Source organism: Jaculus jaculus, chromosome 1 (genome assembly GCF_020740685.1).
Source record: "Jaculus jaculus isolate mJacJac1 chromosome 1, mJacJac1.mat.Y.cur, whole genome shotgun sequence".
In the NCBI taxonomy this organism is placed as follows: domain Eukaryota; kingdom Metazoa; phylum Chordata; class Mammalia; order Rodentia; family Dipodidae; genus Jaculus; species Jaculus jaculus.
Genome location: NC_059102.1, coordinates 171718727 through 171737149, shown reverse-complemented (window position 1 = coordinate 171737149; position 18423 = coordinate 171718727). Strand labels below are relative to the sequence as shown.

The 18423-nt window shown below is 55.1% G+C and overlaps 1 protein-coding gene across 1 annotated transcript; it reads left to right on the top strand.

Annotated features, from left to right (window-relative positions):
• Positions 1-168: 168 nt before the first annotated feature.
• Positions 169-17120, top strand: Rtn4rl2 (reticulon 4 receptor like 2). Its single transcript, XM_004667729.2, has 3 exons — positions 169-765; positions 7267-7745; positions 15723-17120. The coding sequence occupies exons 1-3, from the start codon at positions 735-737 to the stop codon at positions 16473-16475; spliced, it is 1263 nt and encodes a 420-aa protein (XP_004667786.1). The 5' UTR covers positions 169-734; the 3' UTR covers positions 16476-17120.
• Positions 17121-18423: the final 1303 nt, after the last annotated feature.

Sequence of the window (18423 nt, the reverse complement as noted above, 5' to 3'; positions counted from 1 at the left end):
TTGGAGCCCTCCGGGGGAGAGGATGGGGGGGGGAACACCAGCGACTGCAAGGGGCGTGGCAGGAGGAAGGCCATTGAGGGGGAAATGACCCAGGAGCCCGTCTCTTCTGGGAAAGTTGGAGAGAGAAACCGTGACAGGGACAAGGAGTTCCCAGACACAACCGCACCCCCTCCCAGCCGAGAAGAATGTTTCTCTAGAAGCGCGGCGTGCCTAAGGCGGTGGGAGCCCCGGCCTGTGGCTCCCCCGAGGCTGGGAGAGAGCCGACGAGTAGGCTAGACGGAGAACCTCTCCAGCCTCCTACCGGCTAGCAAAGGGTTAAGTCGGCAAAGCCGGGAAGCGAGGGAGGAGCCAGCGAGTGCGGGAAGGAGGGGGTAGCGCTTCCTCGCAGTCCCGCTCTCTCGCGGCGAGCGGCTGGGGCGCACGGACAGAAGGACCGACCCACTCCCTGCGGGGCCGCGCTGCTGAAGGGGGCGCGGACACTGCGCGCCAGGGGCCGACCCAGCCCTCCCCACCCGGTCGCACCCCGCTCCGTCCCGTCGGGGCCGATGGCTCCTCCCAAGACTCACAGCCCCCGGGGCGCAGGATAGAGAGCCACGACCCGGCCACGTAGCCCGGGGACTCCCGGGTCCTCCCCCGGAGCCCCGCGGAGTCCCCGCCGTCCGTCCGGCGGGCTCAGGGAGCGAGTGGCAGCGCCCTCCCCCCCAGCCGCCCCCTCCCCCGAGCGTCGAGACAAGATGCTGCCCGGGCTGGGGCGCCTGCTGCAAGGTAGGGACCCCGGCCGGCGCGAGAGTGCATCCTAGGAAGGGGGTGCCTTTCTATGCCCCGGGCGCAAGAGTGGGGCAGTGGAGGGGGTGGGAGCACTGGGGAGGCAAAACGCTTAGCTTCGGAGCCGAACCTCCAAACCCAAGACTGCCCGCCGCAGGAGAGCACCGGCTTGGAGCTTGCGGGAGTGTGCCAGGAGCTCGTGACCACGGAGGGATGTGGGAGGCCGGGAGAAGCGGACCCGGAGGGGATGGAAGGAGGCTCAGGTTCCCTTGTCCGGGCTCCACCTGCTCCGGGGGACGGTCCGGACTCCGGCCGGCTGGGGAAGCGCCTACTCAGCAACTCCTGGTGCCAGTGTCTCAGCACTTTCCAGTCACCTGGGAGGACAAGCCATGTGGGCGGGGGGCTGTCGGGGAAGGTAGCGGGCGCTGAGGTCTCTCCAAATCGCCCTCCCTGCTAGGACAGATGGAGGGCTAGAAAGAGGCTAGTTCCAAGGATTGAATGACAGACAAGGGTGTGGGCTGGAGGGGGGAGGGCTGGAGGGGTAGGTAAGGGTCGGAGGGAGGAGAATCTAGAAGGGGAGCCAGAGATGAGGAAAGTGTCTGGGGAAGTGGGGAGGGAAAAGGAGGATGGTCGGGTGGGGGAGGGGCAGGATACAGAATAAAGGTTAGAAGGGAAAGCTTGGAGGGAAGTGGGGTCCAGAGGGAGACCCAGGAAAGCGTAGGGCGGGGCGGGGGACCTACTCAGGAGCGGCATCCCCAAGGCATAGCGACCTAGAATGAGTGGAAGAGTGAGTCCTGGAGCCCTGGAAACTGGAAGCAGAGGCTGAGGATGGAGGGGAGAGATGGGGATGGTCACAGGGAACATGGTCAAGGATGGGCACAAGGGTTGGGGCCAGCAAGGATCATATACGGAGAGGGACTGGAGGAGGCTCGGCATGGTAGTAAGAGCAGGAGGGGAAGAAGAAAGAGAAAAGGATGTGGGGTGGGTGCTGCCCAGGGAGGAGACAAAGAGGCTCTGGTAACCACTTCCACGTGGTGACCCTCCATTCCAAAGCGCCTGCCTGTCACTTCTCTTCTGTCAGGAGTGGCAGGTGGGCCAGCCCTGGGACCTTGAGCTTAGAGCCTTGGGTAACCGTGAAAGCAGGGTAAGGACTTTCCATCAGGGTGGCAGTCTTCTCGAGGTGGGCATCCTGGCTGGCTCAGTGCTTCCATTTATATCTCAAAGCCCCGGCGTCGTCGGATCCTGCCTCCCCACAGTGGCTGCTTATTTTGGGGTGTTATATTCTGGCAGAGTGAGAAGCGGTTTGCAGCAGCTTCAAACCCCAGTCACTCACATCAGGGCCTCCCCAGGCCCCTGCGTCACTGGCATCACCATTGTCCCCATCCCACTCCAGAACCCCCACATCATCAGCCCCTGCCCCCTCAGCATCTGCCTGGCAGGCCCAGGCCCTTCCTGAGGCAGCCCATGGGGTGTGGAGATGGTGCTTCTGTCTTGGACCCACCTACCAGAGCCAGAGGCAGGTCCACTTCTCCTGGGACATTTCTGGCCCATGAGGTGGCATCCTGATTTCTGCCTCCAACCCTAGTCCACCTCAGTTCCTCCACCCAGTGGCCTAATAGTTGGTACCGACCAACTTTGAGGGGCTGGGTATTCCAAGGTCTGGCAGCCCTTGGACCTTGACAATGATCCCTTGGTGAGTGGATCCTCTCTGGCTCCAGGCACCTGAGCCTTCCGGAATCAATACCATGTTCTGGTCTCCCTCTCTCTCTCTCTCTCTCTCTCTCTCTCCCTCTCTCTCTCTCTTCCCTCCTCTGACCCTATCTTTGGTCACTTGTCACCTCTTGACTCCTAAATCTGCTGTCCTGTCCCCTAGAGCCCAGAAGAGGAAGCCAGAGTCCCTTCCTGGCCATGACCCTTAATAACCAAACAGCTGCCCAGGCCTAGATTCCTGGGCAGTCTGTCCTCCCTTCACCTCCAGAGGTGTGTTTTGTGGATCTGGTGGGGGGAGGTGCCTTCAAAGCAAGCTTAGACAGTGTCTTCTGACCTGGCATCTGATAGATGCCTGCTGATCTGGATCCTGCATTATACTCACCGCCTGGCCCAAGCCTTTCTCCCTTCCCTTGCAGGTTGGGACCCTTCTACTATTGACCTCCCCAGGGGTCGTGACAGACTGTATTCTGTGCATGCCTCGCATGTGCACACAGTAGGTGCTCAGTAGCAAATGGCCTCTTCCCTGTCCCTGCTCCACGCTCCTCTGAATCTCCGGTTAGCCTTCTGACTTCAGAGGAGGGAGTGAGCAGAGTAGGCTAACAAAAAGAACTTCTCTCCGCCTGGGCTGCACAGCGGGGGGGGGGGGGGGCGGGCGAGAGCTGAGGACAGGAGAGCTCGGTCACTCAGAAGGGAGCCCTTATGCTCTCCATCCCTCAGCTATGCTCCCTGTGACTTGCCTTTAGGGGCTTGCTCTAGATGGTGGTTGAGGATCTCCACTCTACCTCTGATGCTCTTTGCAACTTGTCCAGGGCCCACAAAATGGGGAGCAGGAGTGGAGCTGTGGTCCTCATGGAGGGCCTGGAGGGAAGGCGTGCCTGTGAAGAACCAGGAAAAGTGGAGTGTGGGGAGGAGACGTGGGGGAGGGAAAGGGGCACACATGGGACAGGAGAGAGGGCAGGGAAAAGAGGGAGAGAAAATGGCGCTCTCCCAGCACCCCACCTTGCTTCTGCCTGGAGTGCCCACTCCGACCCTGCCTGGGGGCAGAGAAGCCCAGAGGCCCCACCTTCCCCTCCTCCTTTCCTCCACTGAGAGCCGCAGCCTGAATTATGGATGAGGCTCCTTGGGTTACAGCTGCTTCACACGGCAGCTAAGGCCAGAAATGGCAACAGAGTCACTGTTACGCAGCAGCTGTCATAGAGGGGCCGGCTCAGGGTCCCTCCTCAAACAGTCTTCAGGGAATACCACCCTGGCTAGGGAGGTGAGTCCTAATGAGGCAAAGACAAGGAGAGGGGCATCAGGAACACGGGGGAGGGGGTGGGCAAAGAGAGGAGCCGCTGCTGTAAGTGGGCAGCCAGCCAATGAGCTGTGAACAAGAAGAATGGGGTGGGGGACTCAGCCCCTGCCGGTACTGAGTTCAGTCTGGAACAGAACCTAGGACCAGAGAAGTGGTCCTTGACTCATGGGGGATAATAGTCCAGGAGGTACAGGAAGAGCCCCAAAATCCTAGGGTTGGGGGTGGGACCAGACAGCCATCAGAGCTTACACTCTTGTGGCTAGGGGTGGGATTAAGGGATCAGAGAAGGATTTGGTTCCTTTGGTGTAAAGTACTTGGAAAGGCAGGGCTCAGAGGGTGACTTGGACAGTAATGGGGCATGCCCTAGCTAGGCAGCTGGACAGTCTTTCTCTGGCCTTTTCCCTGCGCCACTTTGCTGTGTGACCTTGGGTAAGTTGTTTGCCCTCTCTGAGTCCCAGTTGGTCACCTCCATAGAATAGAGCCAGATCAACCTGGGGTATCTTTGAAGCTCTAAGATCTCCGACTTTAATCCCCAAATCTCAGCGGTCCGAAAACCCACCTAAAGTCCCCCACTGGACTCCCACACCTCACTCCTTCCTGGTTCAGATCAGGGGTGAAAGACATGCTCCTCCACCCCACGTGGCTCCGGAGGAGAAAGTGATCGTGAACCGCCGCACGGGGGAGGGGTGAGAAGGGCCGAGGAACGCGGAGGTGGTGTGAACGCATGGAACAGCCGCGCTGTGTCACTGAGTATTACATCACACCCAGCCTACACACGCACGGGGCCGGCACTCACACACGCGCGCGGAGGACCGCCAGCACACACTCTCACGCACCATCGTGTTAGGAGGGGCCAGGGACACGCACATGCAGTGGGGCTGGGGCGGCCCTGAGTGGTGCCTGAAAGTGAAGAGCTGAGGAGCACCCCTTGTGGGGCCTGGGCTCCCCACTCTGCATCAGGGTGGCACTCCTCAGCAGAGTCTTACAGGAGAGTGTCATACCAACGCTCCCCGGTACCTCCTGTCAAGAGCACCTGACTCACACTGTCCCCCAGATCACACTCAGGTAGGTACACCTTCATCCACACTCAGCCTCAGCAGCGTGAGACATCACACTCAAAGCATGGTTTGCAGTCTTAGTCTAGCACTCAAAGTCACCCATTCCAAAGTGCCCCCAAAACCACTAGGAACCCCAAGACTGTAGTTCCTTGAGCCCAAGAACCAGACTGCCTCCCTTGGCCTTCTAAGGCCATCAGCATGGCTTGGAGCTCAGCTGCTGAGGTGCATGCACTGGGATGGCTGTCTGGCTTTGGGGTGCAGGCTCCTCCCTCTTCCAGCAAAGCTGTCTGCTGGTAATGGTGATAAGGGCAGAGGTCAATCTGATTCCAGCCAGCACCTGTACCTGCTCCCATGAGGGCAACAGGGCAAGGAGCAGGGCTGGGTGGAAGAACGTCCGCACCTCTTGCTACCATGCAGAAACGCGGGTATCCACATTCAACACTTCAGCCCCCAGGGCCCTGGGCCTCCCTGGGCCTGCTTCCCATCTATGACATAAGAAGGATGAGCCAGATCCAACTTCCAAAAGTTATGGGGGGGAGGGGGTTGTGGTGCATGTGTGTATGTGTGTGTGTGTTTGATTGACTGATTTACTGAGCCAGGGTCTCTCACTTGATCAGAGAACACGGATTCAACTAGTCCAGTTAGCCAGCTTGCCCCAAGAATCCCCTGGCTCTGCCTCCTGAATACTGGGATTGCAGGTGACCTCCAAGCCTACTCATATTTATATGGGTGCTGGAGAGCCAAACTCAGGTTCTCATGAATGCTTGCATAACCCTCCCTCTCCCCCAAAGTAACAAAACTTTTTTTTTTGGTGGGAGGGGGTTCGAAGTAGGGTCTCACTCTAGCCCAGACTAACCTGGAATTCATTATGTAGCCTCCAGGTGGCCCTCAACTCACCTACCTCTGCCTAAAGCCCTACGCCTCTGAAATAGCAAACTCTTGAAGGAGATTTTGAGTGGTAGAGGCTGAGATAAGGATGCAGTTTCCTTCCAGGCTGTTTCCACTGGGAGGGTCATTCTAATTCTGCATTCTTTCCACTGGTGCTATTGCCCATAATTGGTGGTCCTGCCCTGGTCCCTCAGGCTCCTTCTAGAGTGGAAAGGCTGAGGGTCTTCCACAGTGAAGCTTGAAGCTTGCAGGAAGGAGGCTGTCTCCCACAAGCCTTAGATTCACAAAGGGTCTCAAGTTGGCTCACATCATTCTTGAGTGGGCTGCTTTTGCTCCCAGAGGACATTTGGTATGTCTGGAGACATTTTGATTGTCACAACTGGGGGCAGGGTGCTACTGGCATCTGGTAGTTAGAAGACAGAACTGCAGCTCAACACCCTGAAGAGAACTGCCCACACCCCACTGCACACCCAGCCCACCGCAATACCGAGGCCGGGAAACAGTGACCCTTAATCTTGTGACCTTTATCTTTAAACAAGGCCAAACATACCGCAATTGGGCTGGGGAGACAGCTCGGTGGGCAAAGTACTTTCAGTGTGAGGTCAGAACCCACCTCAAGCTGAATATGGTGGTGTGTGTGCATCAATACCAGCACAGGAGAATTCTGGAAGCATGTGGGCCATCTAGCCTGGCATAAGCAGTGGTGAACAAGAAGAGACCCTGCTTCAAACAAGGCGAAAGGCTAGGCCCAACACTCGAGGCTATCCTCTGATCTCCATGTGCGTGTGCTGGCGCATGCTCCGTAGCACATGCATGCACTCATAAGAACACATGTACACATCACATACACACACAAAGATAAACATACAACTGAAAACAGAGGCTGGGCATGGTGGCACATGCCTTTAATCCCAGCACTTGGGAGGCAGAAGTAGGAGGATAGCTGAGATACACAACAAATTCCAGGTCAGCCTGAGCTCCAGTAAGACCCTACCTCAAAAAACAAACAAACAAAAAAGAAAGAAAGAAAAAAAAAACACAACTGCAAACAAGAATGAAAAGACATTCACTCAGCAAACAACTTTAAATACATCACAGTCTTGTCTTCAAAGTCCTCTTGGTATCATTTCTCTCAAAAATATTTGTGAGCTGAGGATGTAGCTCAGTTGGAAGAATGCTTGTCTAACATGGATGAAGCCCCGAGTGTAAGCCTCAGCCCTATGTAAGCCAGGCCTGGCGGTACACACCTGTAAATTACAGCACTGAGGCGGAGGGGGCAGGAGGGTCAGAAGTTCAAGGTCATCCTCAACTGCAGAGCAAATTAGAGGCCAGCCTGGGCTCCATGAGACCCTGTCTCAAAAACGAAGGAGGGGCTGAAAACTTTAAAATTGTGTGGAGAGCAATGTGAGGTAGCCAGGCCTCTTCAGACTCAGAGGCTGCATCCTGGGGCTGCCTCCAGACCCCGGCGGGTGGGAGGCGGCGGCTGGTGGGCACTCGTGCCTCACAGCTCACCCACCCACCCAGCGAATCTTCACTTCCCTTTCTGGACAGGTCCTGCCTCGGCCTGCCTGCTGCTGCTCCTGGCCCTGCCCCGAGTGGCCCCCAGCTGCCCCATGCTCTGCACCTGCTACTCGTCCCCACCCACCGTGAGCTGCCAGGCTAACAACTTCTCCTCGGTGCCACTGTCCCTGCCACCCAGCACTCAGCGACTCTTCCTTCAGAATAACCTCATCCGTTCGCTGCGGCCGGGCACCTTTGGGCCCAACCTGCTCACCCTGTGGCTCTTCTCCAACAACCTCTCCACCATCTACCCGGGCACCTTCCGCCACCTGCAGGCCCTGGAGGAGCTGGACCTCGGCGACAACAGGCACTTGCGCTCCCTAGAGCCCGACACCTTCCAGGGCCTGGAGCGGCTGCAGTCCCTGCACCTCTACCGCTGCCAGCTCAGCAGCCTGCCAGGCAACATCTTCCGCGGCCTGGTCAGCCTGCAGTACCTCTACCTCCAGGAGAACAGCCTGCTCCATCTTCAGGTGAGCTCCGCTCTTCCACCTCCCGCTTAGGTGGCCCGCCGGTCTCCCCGGGCTACCTGTTCTGCCCCAGAATCCCCATCTCTCTGGCCCTATTCTTTTTGTTGTTATTTTGGTTTGGGTTTTGGTTTTTGAAGTAGGGTCTCACTAACCCAGGCTGGCCTTGAACTCACAGCAATCCTACCTCAGCCTCTCTGTCCCTCTCACATTCTCCAGGGTCTCTGCTCTGTCTACTGTGAACATCAGCCTCAGCCTGTCCATCAGTCTCCTTCCATCTCTCTGTCCTCCTCCTAACTTGCCTGCATCACAGTCTCCTCTGCCTCTTCTGTCTGTCTCCCTCCGTGCTCCCACTCAGCACGCTCCCCCGTGTCTGTCTGGCTGTGTGTGTGTCTTTCTGTGATCTCTCATTTCCCCAGCCCAGAGGCCTTTCCAGGATCTTTTTTCATGTGCCCCACAAGTCCTCCCACCTCTCATGAAAGTTAGTCAAGAGGGCAGAGCCATTGAAATGGGGTCTCGGGAGTTTGCACTCTTCCTAGGTGAGCACAAGGGAACCGCCACCACTTCTACTTTCCTATCAGTACAAGGGAACAAGAAAAAAACACAGGGTGAAACTGTTATATAGCTGGAAAGTGGACACTCTAGAAACAAGAAAAGGAGAGTAACAGTAATTGTTATTTATTGTTATTATTATTGATCTAATTATTGTTTATTATTGTTGTTATACTGACTGTCTGACAGTCAAACCCTCCCATTCAGTTTCCCCAGGAAGCAATAACCCACTCTCCTAACCACCTAGGAGGAAACCTTCCCAGGCTGCAAAGCCTCTGGCTGGAAGGGGCCAAGATGACCCAAATCTTCCCTCCCTACCTGAGCCTGAAAGTCCCAGACTCCTCCCTACCCAGGGCTGGTGCCCTGCTGGTCGACAATCTGCAGGCTGGAAAATCGTGCCTGAGATGAAAATGCTCATAATAGCAGTAGAGAATGATCACTTAGCAGACATGTACGGGGCACCCACGGAATACAGCAGCAGGCAAACCACTCTCTGGTTCACAGACAGTGTTCAAGTGGGGGAGGGGCCAGCAAAATGCATGCTAGCTGGAAGTCTGTCTTCAGTTATCATTGCCTGAGGAACGACAGCAAGCACAGCAGCCGCTAGCCCATAATGGGGACACGCAGTGTTGGCTAAGACCTTCACAGGCACCGACCGCACAATTTACAAGTGTGTGACAGTGCTGAAACCTGAGCCTCAGTTTTCCCATCCGTAAAGCAGAGGCAGCACAAGCATCCACCTCCCAGGGCTTTTACATCATTCAGTGCATGAATAATGTGTAAAAAACTTAGAATAGTGCGTGGCATACAGTAAGAGCTATATAAATGCTTGTTCAAAGGTTGCTTTTTCTTTTTATAATGAGCCTTATTTAACACTGGTTTCAGTGCAGTGTCCCAGCATGAACCCCATCCTGGAGATTTGGGTCAACTTTTAGGATTATTCAGCAGCCATGGGTACAATCCAAACACACTATCCCCTTTCTCTTATGCTTACCAAGAACCACATGGTTACGCAGTGTCCTCAGCCACCTCATCTCAGTCCTCCAGCTCCAGTAGGAGATGTTTTCACTGTATAGTCAACAAAGGAGGAGTGGATGCTAGGGGTCCTGAGAACTTTGTGGATATGTCGCAGCCCCAAAAGATAAGTCCCTGAAACCATTGTCCCTGTGATTGGTGATCACTGGGCTCACCACTGAGCAGAACCTCAAACAGCCTGGAGACAGAGACAGACAGGACCAACCAGCAGTGACACAGAACACACACGTGGTGTCTACGGCCTCACAGCCAGAGACTTCCACCTGCACTGCCTACCCTGGTCAAAATTCAAGGTGATGGAACTCTAAATCGCTGAATGGGCTCATTTTTGTTGTTGCTGTTATGGTAGTGGTTGTTTTGAGACAGGGTTCCATGTAGCCTAGGCTGGCCTTGAACTCTCTGTGTACACAAAGATGATGCTGAATTTTGATCCTCCTACCTCCACCTCCCAAGGGCTGGGATTACAGACCTGTACTCCACATCCTGTTTATGCCATGCTGTGGTTCATGTATGCCAGGCAAATGTTCCACCAGCCCAGCCACATCCCCAGCCCTGCGGATTCATTTTTTAAAATACATGCCTTGGAGCCTGCTCCCTGTACAGCTTTGGACAAACTCCTCATTCTGTCTACACATCCATATCTCTAAACTGGAAACTTAATAAGTAACCTATCTAGAAGTTTCATGGGGATTAAAATGAGAGGCATTTAGCATAGGCCATGGGGCACTGTAATTATTATTACAGATTGAGTATTATGAGCTGAAATGCCGGGGACCAGATGTGTTTTTAGATTTCAGAGTTTTTAGATTTTGGGCTATCTGCATACACATTGTGAGATAGCTTGTGGGGAACCCAAGTCTCAGCACAAAATTTGTTTCATTTATTTATTTAAGAGTGAGAGAGGAAGAGGCAGAGAGGGAGATGGGTGTGTCAGGGCCTCCAGCTGCTGCAAACAAACTCCAGACACATGTACCACCTTGTGCATCTGGCTTATGTGGGTCCTGGGGAATTGAACCTAGGTCCTTTGGCTTTGCCAGAAAGTGCCTTAACTGCTAAGCTATCTCTCCAGCCCTCAGCACAAAATTTATGATGTTTCATGTATACCTGTATACAAAGCCTAAAGGTGATTCACTCATGTTCAATAATTCTATACATGAAACAAAGCTTCATAGTGTGGAATCTCCCACTTGTGACTTCAGTGATCCAAACGTTTTAGATTTTAGAGCATTTTAGATTTCAGATTTTCTGAGTAGGGATGCTTGGCTTGTTGTCGGGTTGGTTGGAATTGTTTGTTGGTTCATCTTTGAGGCAGGGTCTCACTCTAGCCCAGGCTGAACTGGAATTCATTCTGTTGTTCCAGGATAGCCTTGAACTCACAACAGTCCTCCTACTTCAGCCTCTTGAGTACTGGGATTAAAGGCATGGGCCACCACACCTGGCCCCCAAATCTATATTAAAAAAAAAAACCAAGGCATGATGGTATGTGTTTGTAATCGCAGAACTGGGGAGGCTGGGATAGCCAGGTCTCTGAGATTAATAGCCAACCAATCTAATCTAACTTACTTGGTGAGTTCCCCTGTGAGAGGCCCTCTCTCAAAAAAAGGGTGACAGTGTCTAAAGGAATGATACCCTAAGTTTTCCTCTGGCCCAAACATGAATGTGTGCACACATGCATACACACACACACATACACACACACACACACACACAGAATGCCTCCAGAAAGAGTGGCTGTGAGGAACAAATCAGCTAATGTACGGAGCACACAGCTATACACATGTACTGTCCAGAGACAACATTATTATGACTCTGTCCGCATTGATCTTTGGGCCAAGAACAGTAATCAAGCAGAGGATGAGCACAGGCCTGAGCAGTGGGACCTCACAGGGTCACTAAGGTCTTCTGAACCAGAAAGTATTTGTTCTGCACAACCCCAGTTTGAGCAGCTCAGGGCATTATGGGAAGAAAGCATCTTCACACCTGGCCTTTTATAGGGAAAGAAAGAGACAGCCCCTGCCTGTGAACTCCCGTCGGAACTAGGCTGGGAGACGCCACAGGCAAGCGAGGAAACATGTGGTTGGGGTGAGATCCACAGGGAGCAGGTGTGACCCAGGATGGAGCTGGGCCAGCCCCCAAAGAGAGCTTTGGCGGAGATTCTGTGGTGCAGTGTGGCAGGTACACATGGAAATGGCTTGAGGCTCTCAGGGACTCTCTGCTGTGTGCCTGGAATAGTGCCAGGTGAATTCATTCACCAACCTCCTTCCTGAGTGCCAGGCAGCGTACAGGGTGCCAGGGAGTTAGGGGTGAGCAAAAATAATATCCCTGCTCCGTTGGAGCTGATTTCCTGTTGTAGGTTGGCCAGAAGTAAAGCTGCCACTTCTGCTTTTGTGATCACGGTGGCTTGTTTAGTTTTTAGGACCAGTTCTGGTGTACACACAGATCTGAGTTTGAACCCAACCCCCACCTCTAATGTGCTGTGTGGCTTTGTGTAGGCTATTTAACCACTCTGAACCTCCATGGACCCATCTGAGAGAGATAATGGCCTGTCCCTGAGGAGAGGGGTTGTTGTGAGGATGAAAGGAGAAAATACTTAAGAATACAGTGTGTGTATGCAATGAATGGCAGCTATTGTTTAACATCTAATGGTGATGTACCAACTCTAAGGTCATCGGCTGTTAAGAGACAGCCTGAGCTTGGCCGAGTTCTGTCAGACTCCAAAGGACAGGTGTTCAGATTCCTGCCTCTAAAGTCCATGCCCACATTAGCTGTTGGGCTCTTAGCAAGTGGCTTACCCTCTGTGAGCCCCACCTCTAGTCTTCAAATGGCGATAATCACTGCATCTCTCTCAAGGGGCTGGTGATTAAGCTAAGGATCTGTGTGGCACAGGGCTTAGAACACAGTGAGAACTTAGTAAGTCACCTGCTGACGCCTATGATGACGGTGACGATGACGCCCACTGTGGACCGGTGAGCCCCTCGAGCGGGGGTGCCTGGCACAGAGCACACACGCACAGCACGGCTTTTCTGAATGAGTGAGGTATATTCCAGGGCTTGCCAAGTCAAAATTAGTAAATCAACCACTCCAAGTCAACTTGCTTCACAGATGAAAATACTGAGGCCCAGAGTGGTGCCTGGAGCTGCCCAAGGTCACACAGTCCAGCAGCTGATAGGAGTAATTAGTACCAAGGCCAGGAGCTAGGAGGTTGGAGGAAAGCAAGGTTGAGCACTGGATGCTCTCAGGGAGGGGGGGTGGGGCAGGGATGCTTCCTTTAGATTCCAAATGGATACAGAAAGCTGTGAAGCAGCCAGGCAGGAGTCGAGGGAGATGTGGCTTCTCAAATGGAAGAGGACGACTTTAGCACACACACTCAGCCCAGAGGGAGGGGGTGGTGGAGAGGGCAGTGGGGGAAGGATGGGCCGAGAAAGCCAAGAGCTTATTAATGCACACAGAACAATTTTAAGGGTGGAGAGACCATGGAAGGGGCCAGATTTGAGAGCTGCAGCCCAGGAAGTGATGGTAACATTTGGTAGCAGCTTGGATAGAAGCAGAGGAGGGGACCTCAAGGCTGAGGCTCAGAGAAGGGAGGGCAGGATTTTTCCCAGAGAAACACAGAGGAAAGGAGGTGAGCATTAAAAAAAAAAACAAAAACTGGGAGCTTGGCATGGTTGTTGCATGCCTGTAATCTCAACACTTGGGAAGTGGGGGCAGGAGGATCAAGAGTTTAAGGCCAACCTCAGCTACATAGCAAGTTTGAGGCCAGCTTAGGGCATATGAGACTTTGTGTCCAAAGACCAAAAGAAAGAGGGGAATGGTCTCTGAGCCTTTGATCTTCCCTTCACGATCCTCCCCCCAAGTCCCCAGAAGTTCATTTACCCGAGCTTTTCTATCCCACGTCCCCATGTTGATCCCCAGGCCATAAACCTCTGGGTGTGTCCGACTCTTGCCGACACTCCATGAGGAAAAGCACCCCTAAGGAGGAGTTGAGTGAAGGACTCAGAGTCCACACCATAGGTGGGGCAGGGACGAGGACGCAGAGGCAAGATGAGTGAGGCTGGAGCTAAGGAGGTGAGGGCCTCGGCCGAGGACCTGAATGGAGACTGGGTGGTGGTACCGGGAGGTGCAGAACACTGCAGCAAGAAGGGTGAGGAGGATGAATCTCAGTGTGGCCAAGAGGAGGGCTCTTGGCAGGCGCAGTTCCTGTCGCAGAGAGGGCGGAAGGCAGAGAGGGGTCGCACAGGAAGGGGGAGGCTGTGCGTGTGGGCTAAGAGTCAGCACCCTGCTCCTCCTGAGGCCTCTGACCACGCACCTGGATGGCATGGAGAGGAGGCCATCTTCCAGAGCAGTAGGGGAGAAAGGAAAAGCCACAGTGGGAGAACAGACCAGAGGTGAGTTGGTGTGAGCATACAGGATGCTCATGTCCCTGAGAGCCAGACCTCCTGGACCTAGCTGACCACAGCAATTCGGGGAGTACCTCAAGGCAGCAGGCTAAAGAGATGACGGTTCTGGCTGCTGCTTCTGTAGCAAGCCTCCATCTCTCAACTGCAATTCACAACTCCTTAAAAAGGGGTTTGAGCTGATGAACCCTGAAGTACTAGCTTCCAAATCAGCCGAACACCAAGATGCTATGGTGTCTGTGTGTGTGTGTGTGTGTGTGTGTGTGTGTGTGTGTGTAAGTGAGAGCCTTGAGCATGATAAGCAGGTGCCCTACCAGTGTCTACAGCCCCAGATTATCTGACCCTCAGAATTCCCTGGTGAGCCAGTTAAACTACAGAGTCTACCCATCCCACCCCAACAATTACACCCACACCTGCTAATTCTGAGCCTGCCCTCGGTACTAACATGCCTCCTCCCCAGGCAGGCGGGACAGCCTCTACAGGGAGTCAGTAACACTAGGTGCCTCCTACCTCAGCTTCCTCCCCCTTCACTGCCTCTGGGGTGCAGCAGGGATACCTGGCCTCCTGGGTGACCCAACCTGCAGCAGAACTCTGGGTCCACACTGGGGGCCTCTCTCCTAGAGGAACAGAGACCAGACTGAATTCTAGCAGATGCGCTACTGCCGTGACTCCCGCGAGCTTTCAGGGGTTGGCTGGGCCTCTGCCACATGCTACACTCTCCATAGCATCCTAATGTGTAACCTTCACTCAGTCTGTTGAGGCCTTCTTTTCTTCCTCCCTGTTATGCTAAGGAACTTAGACTCAGCGAGGTTAAACAGCTTGCCCAGCAGCTAGGGAAAAAAGGCAAACCAGGTTGAGTCAGTCTGTGGGCTTTGTCACTGGCCAGAATCCCTGTGTGCAGGCACTGTGCCCAGAACCCTACTCACGTGAACGGCACCAGAGCCGTCTTCTCAGAACCTCACAACAGGCCCACGAGGTAGGATCACTCATCTCCACTCTTCAGAGGGAGAGCATGCTTGGAGACAGCACTGACTTGGCCAAGATAACAAACGGCTAACTCATCCAGTTTCCTATCACGTGGAAACATCATCCTAAGCACCCTAATACATGCTGCTCCATTTGATCTCTACATTTTATAGATGGAGAAACTGCAGTACAGAGAGAAACAGTGACATGGTTCATACCAAATCCAGAATCTGAATCTGAGTCTCAGTCTCCGCTGACTTAGGTGTCGTGGCACAGGCCGATAAGCCCAGTTTCTCAGATGGCTGAAGCTGGAGGATGGCAAGATTGAGATCTGCCTGGGTTACCTAGTGAGTCTGAAGCTAACCTGAGCTACAGAGTGAGTTCCAAGTCAGACTGGGCTAGAGTGAGACCCTGACTCAAAAAGAAAAAAAAAAAAGTAAAGGTGGGAAAAAAAAAAAAAAAGGCAGCCGAGTGTAGTGGTTTACACCTTTAATCCCAGAACTCAGGAGGCAGAGGAAGAAAAGGATCACTGTGAGTTCGAGCCCAGCCTGGGACTACAGAGTGAGCTCCAGGTCACCCTGGGCTAGATTAAGATCCTTCCCTGAAAAAAAAAACAAAGCAAGAAAGGGGCTGGGAACAGTGAAGAGCCCTTGTTGGTACTGCCGGGCTGGGTTCAGTCCTCTTTAGGGGAGTGGAGACAATGATCTCAGCTGCATGGCTTTTTCCTAACAAACTGTACAGTGATGAAGGAACTCAAATCCAGGACTCAACTTACTCAGTTCTACCTACTGAGACAGAGGGCTTGTCTAGCATGCACAAGGCCCTGGGTTCAAACCCCAGCACTGCATAAATCTGGCGTGGTGGTGGCGCCTGCCTGTAATCCCTGCATTTAGGAGGAGGAACAGAAGTTCAAGGTCACCCTTGCCTACGTAGCTAGTTTTGAGGCTCTCCAAAAAAAAAAAACACCGTCAAGCCCTTCCACTGTGCCCTCCTCCTTCCTGTCTCTCAGCACTTGATCTCTGTCCACCCTCCCCAGGATGACCTGTTCGCAGACCTGGCCAACCTGAGCCACCTCTTCCTCCACGGGAACCGCCTGCGGCTGCTCACGGAGCACGTGTTCCGCGGCCTGGGCAGCCTGGACCGGCTGCTCCTGCACGGGAACCGGCTGCAGGGCGTGCACCGCGCGGCCTTCCGCGGCCTCAGCCGCCTCACCATCCTCTACCTGTTCAACAACAGCCTGGCCTCGCTGCCCGGGGAGGCGCTGGCCGACCTGCCCGCGCTCGAGTTCCTGCGGCTCAACGCCAACCCCTGGGCGTGCGACTGCCGCGCGCGGCCGCTCTGGGCCTGGTTCCAGCGCGCGCGCGTGTCCAGCTCCGACGTGACCTGCGCCAGCCCGCCCGAGCGCCAGGGCCGGGACCTGCGCGCGCTGCGCGAGGCCGACTTCCAGGCCTGCCCGCCCGCCACGCCCACGCGCCCCGGCAGCCGCGCGCGCGGCAACAGCTCTTCCAACCACCTGTACGGCGTGGCCGAGGCCGGCGCGCCCCCCGCCGACCCGTCCACGCTCTACCGAGACCTGCCCGCCGAGGAGGACTCGCGGGCGCGCCAGGGAGGGGACGCGCCCACGGAGGACGACTACTGGGGGGGCTACGGCGGCGAGGACCGGCGGGGCGAGCAGACGTGCCCCGGCGCGGCGTGCCAGGCGCCCCCGGACTCGCGCGGCGCCGCGCTCTCGGCCAGGCTGCGCACCCCTGTGCTTTGCCTCTTCCTTCTGGCGCCCCATCACCTCTGACTGCGGCGCTGATGCAGAGACAGAAGAGGCCACGGGCCTGCACCCCTTCTCTCCATTCCCCGTCCCCCCACCCCCCGAGGTGCGGCTCCGGCTCCATCCTCGCCCCTTTCCGCCGCCCTGGCCTTGCTGCCTCCCTTGGTCTCCCCAAGCTCCTCTGCTCCCCACTGTCAACCCCCGGGGGACCACGCTGCCTCTATTCGCCTTGCGGGCTGTTCTGATTTATGGATGACAGCCCCAGGAGAGCTCGGGCTCGGGTCCCATTCGCCCTATTTCTAGCCATTAACTCTCCCCCACCCCCAACTAAGGCTGGCACAGGGTACCCCAGGCAGCCGCTGCTCCCCTCTCCAGGACCCACAGTGGACCGGGAGGGGCTTTTGTCTGCCACCTGGGAGCCGTCCCTCCCCAGTCCTCCCAGGATCTTGGGACAGATGCCTCAGCGAGGACCAGGCGGTTTCTGGGCCCTGCTCACCCGGTTCCATCTGCCTCCTGACACTGGAGGAAGAATACTTTTCTCCTAAGTCTACCCGGGACACTTTTTAGGTCGGCTGGAGAGAGCTTTCCTCTCCACCATGGCCCCTGTGTGGTGAAGATCAAAAGAAGTTGTTTGGGAAAAAAAAAAATTTATTAAAAAATTCTATTATTTTATCTACTGTAAGATTTTTTTTGGTTCAAGATCTCAAAAGCAGGGCGAGGGCCTTCGACTGTGTTTAGGGGCTGAGAGCTAGAGAAGGAGCAGCCATCTCAGGCCACCAACACTTCCTGCTCTGTGGGGGGGGGGGAGCGGTCCCCTGAGGAGAAACGCAAGTCTGAAGAAGATGGAGCATGGCGCTGAGGCCCAGGTGAGGAGGTGTCTGACAGCTAGGGATGGGTGTTCGTGGTACTTTATCCCATTTGCCCAAGAGAAGTAGCCACAGCCAGTCCTGCAGTGTCCTCTGACTCAGCCTGGTGGGAGGGCCACCAGCTTGGCTAAAGGCACCTTCCAGAAAGAAGACCAGTCCTTACCTCCCCCTGCAAGAAGTAACTTAGACAACACGTTCACAGACATTCCAAACATGGCTTTGGGCAAATCTGCGGGAGAACACAGCCCCACAACCAAGCGGATACCTGAAGGAAGAGCCCAAGGCTAGATGTCAGCTGGAACTCGCCCTCTGGCTGAGCGCCCTTGTGCGGCGCAGCACCTGCACAGCCTGGCAGGTGAGACTGGCAGGGCAGAAAGAACTAGGTGCTGGGGCTTCAAGGGTTGAATGGTAGTTATCCTGTGACTGGCCAGGGATGTCCAAGGGTGGCAGGAAGGTGGCGGATGAGTGGGAATGTAGCTCAGTTGGTGGAGTGTCTAACAGGCCAAGGCCGTAGGTTTGATCCGGAGCCTCACATAAGCAGGCTGGGCTGGAACCGAGGCACTTAGTTGGTGGGAGCACGAGGGCCAGACATAAGGTCATCCTCGGCTACACAGTGAGTTTGAGATTTGTCTGGGCTACATGAGACCCTGCCGTGAAGAAACAGAGAAGGAGAAGAGGAGGGGTTAGAATGCAAACAAGTCACCGGTTAAGGCCTGTGGCTGGTAGACGTTGGGTTGTGAGTATGAGGTGGGTGAGGTGCCAGTGGCGGCGGCAGGCAGGAGCTGGACAGCTCCAAGTCTGGGGTCTGGCAGAAGCCTGTGTGAGCTTTGAGGAAGCTCATGAGTGTGACTGGGGCGGGTGTGACTCAGGCAAGGGCTGAAATGGAGGAGGGGCTACTGGGCCTGGGCAGGGATGGGGAATGCTGGTAAATCAGAGGCAGGCTGTCCAGGTCACAGAATTATCGTTGTGAAATATTCATGGACCTTCAGTCCAGATGCTATTTCAGAACAGCGCAAGCAGGAGGAGTGTGTGAGCCTTGGGAAGAGCAGTACCGCTCTCCACCAGCCCCCACCACGGCCATCAGCCCAGACAGACCCATGGACACCCAT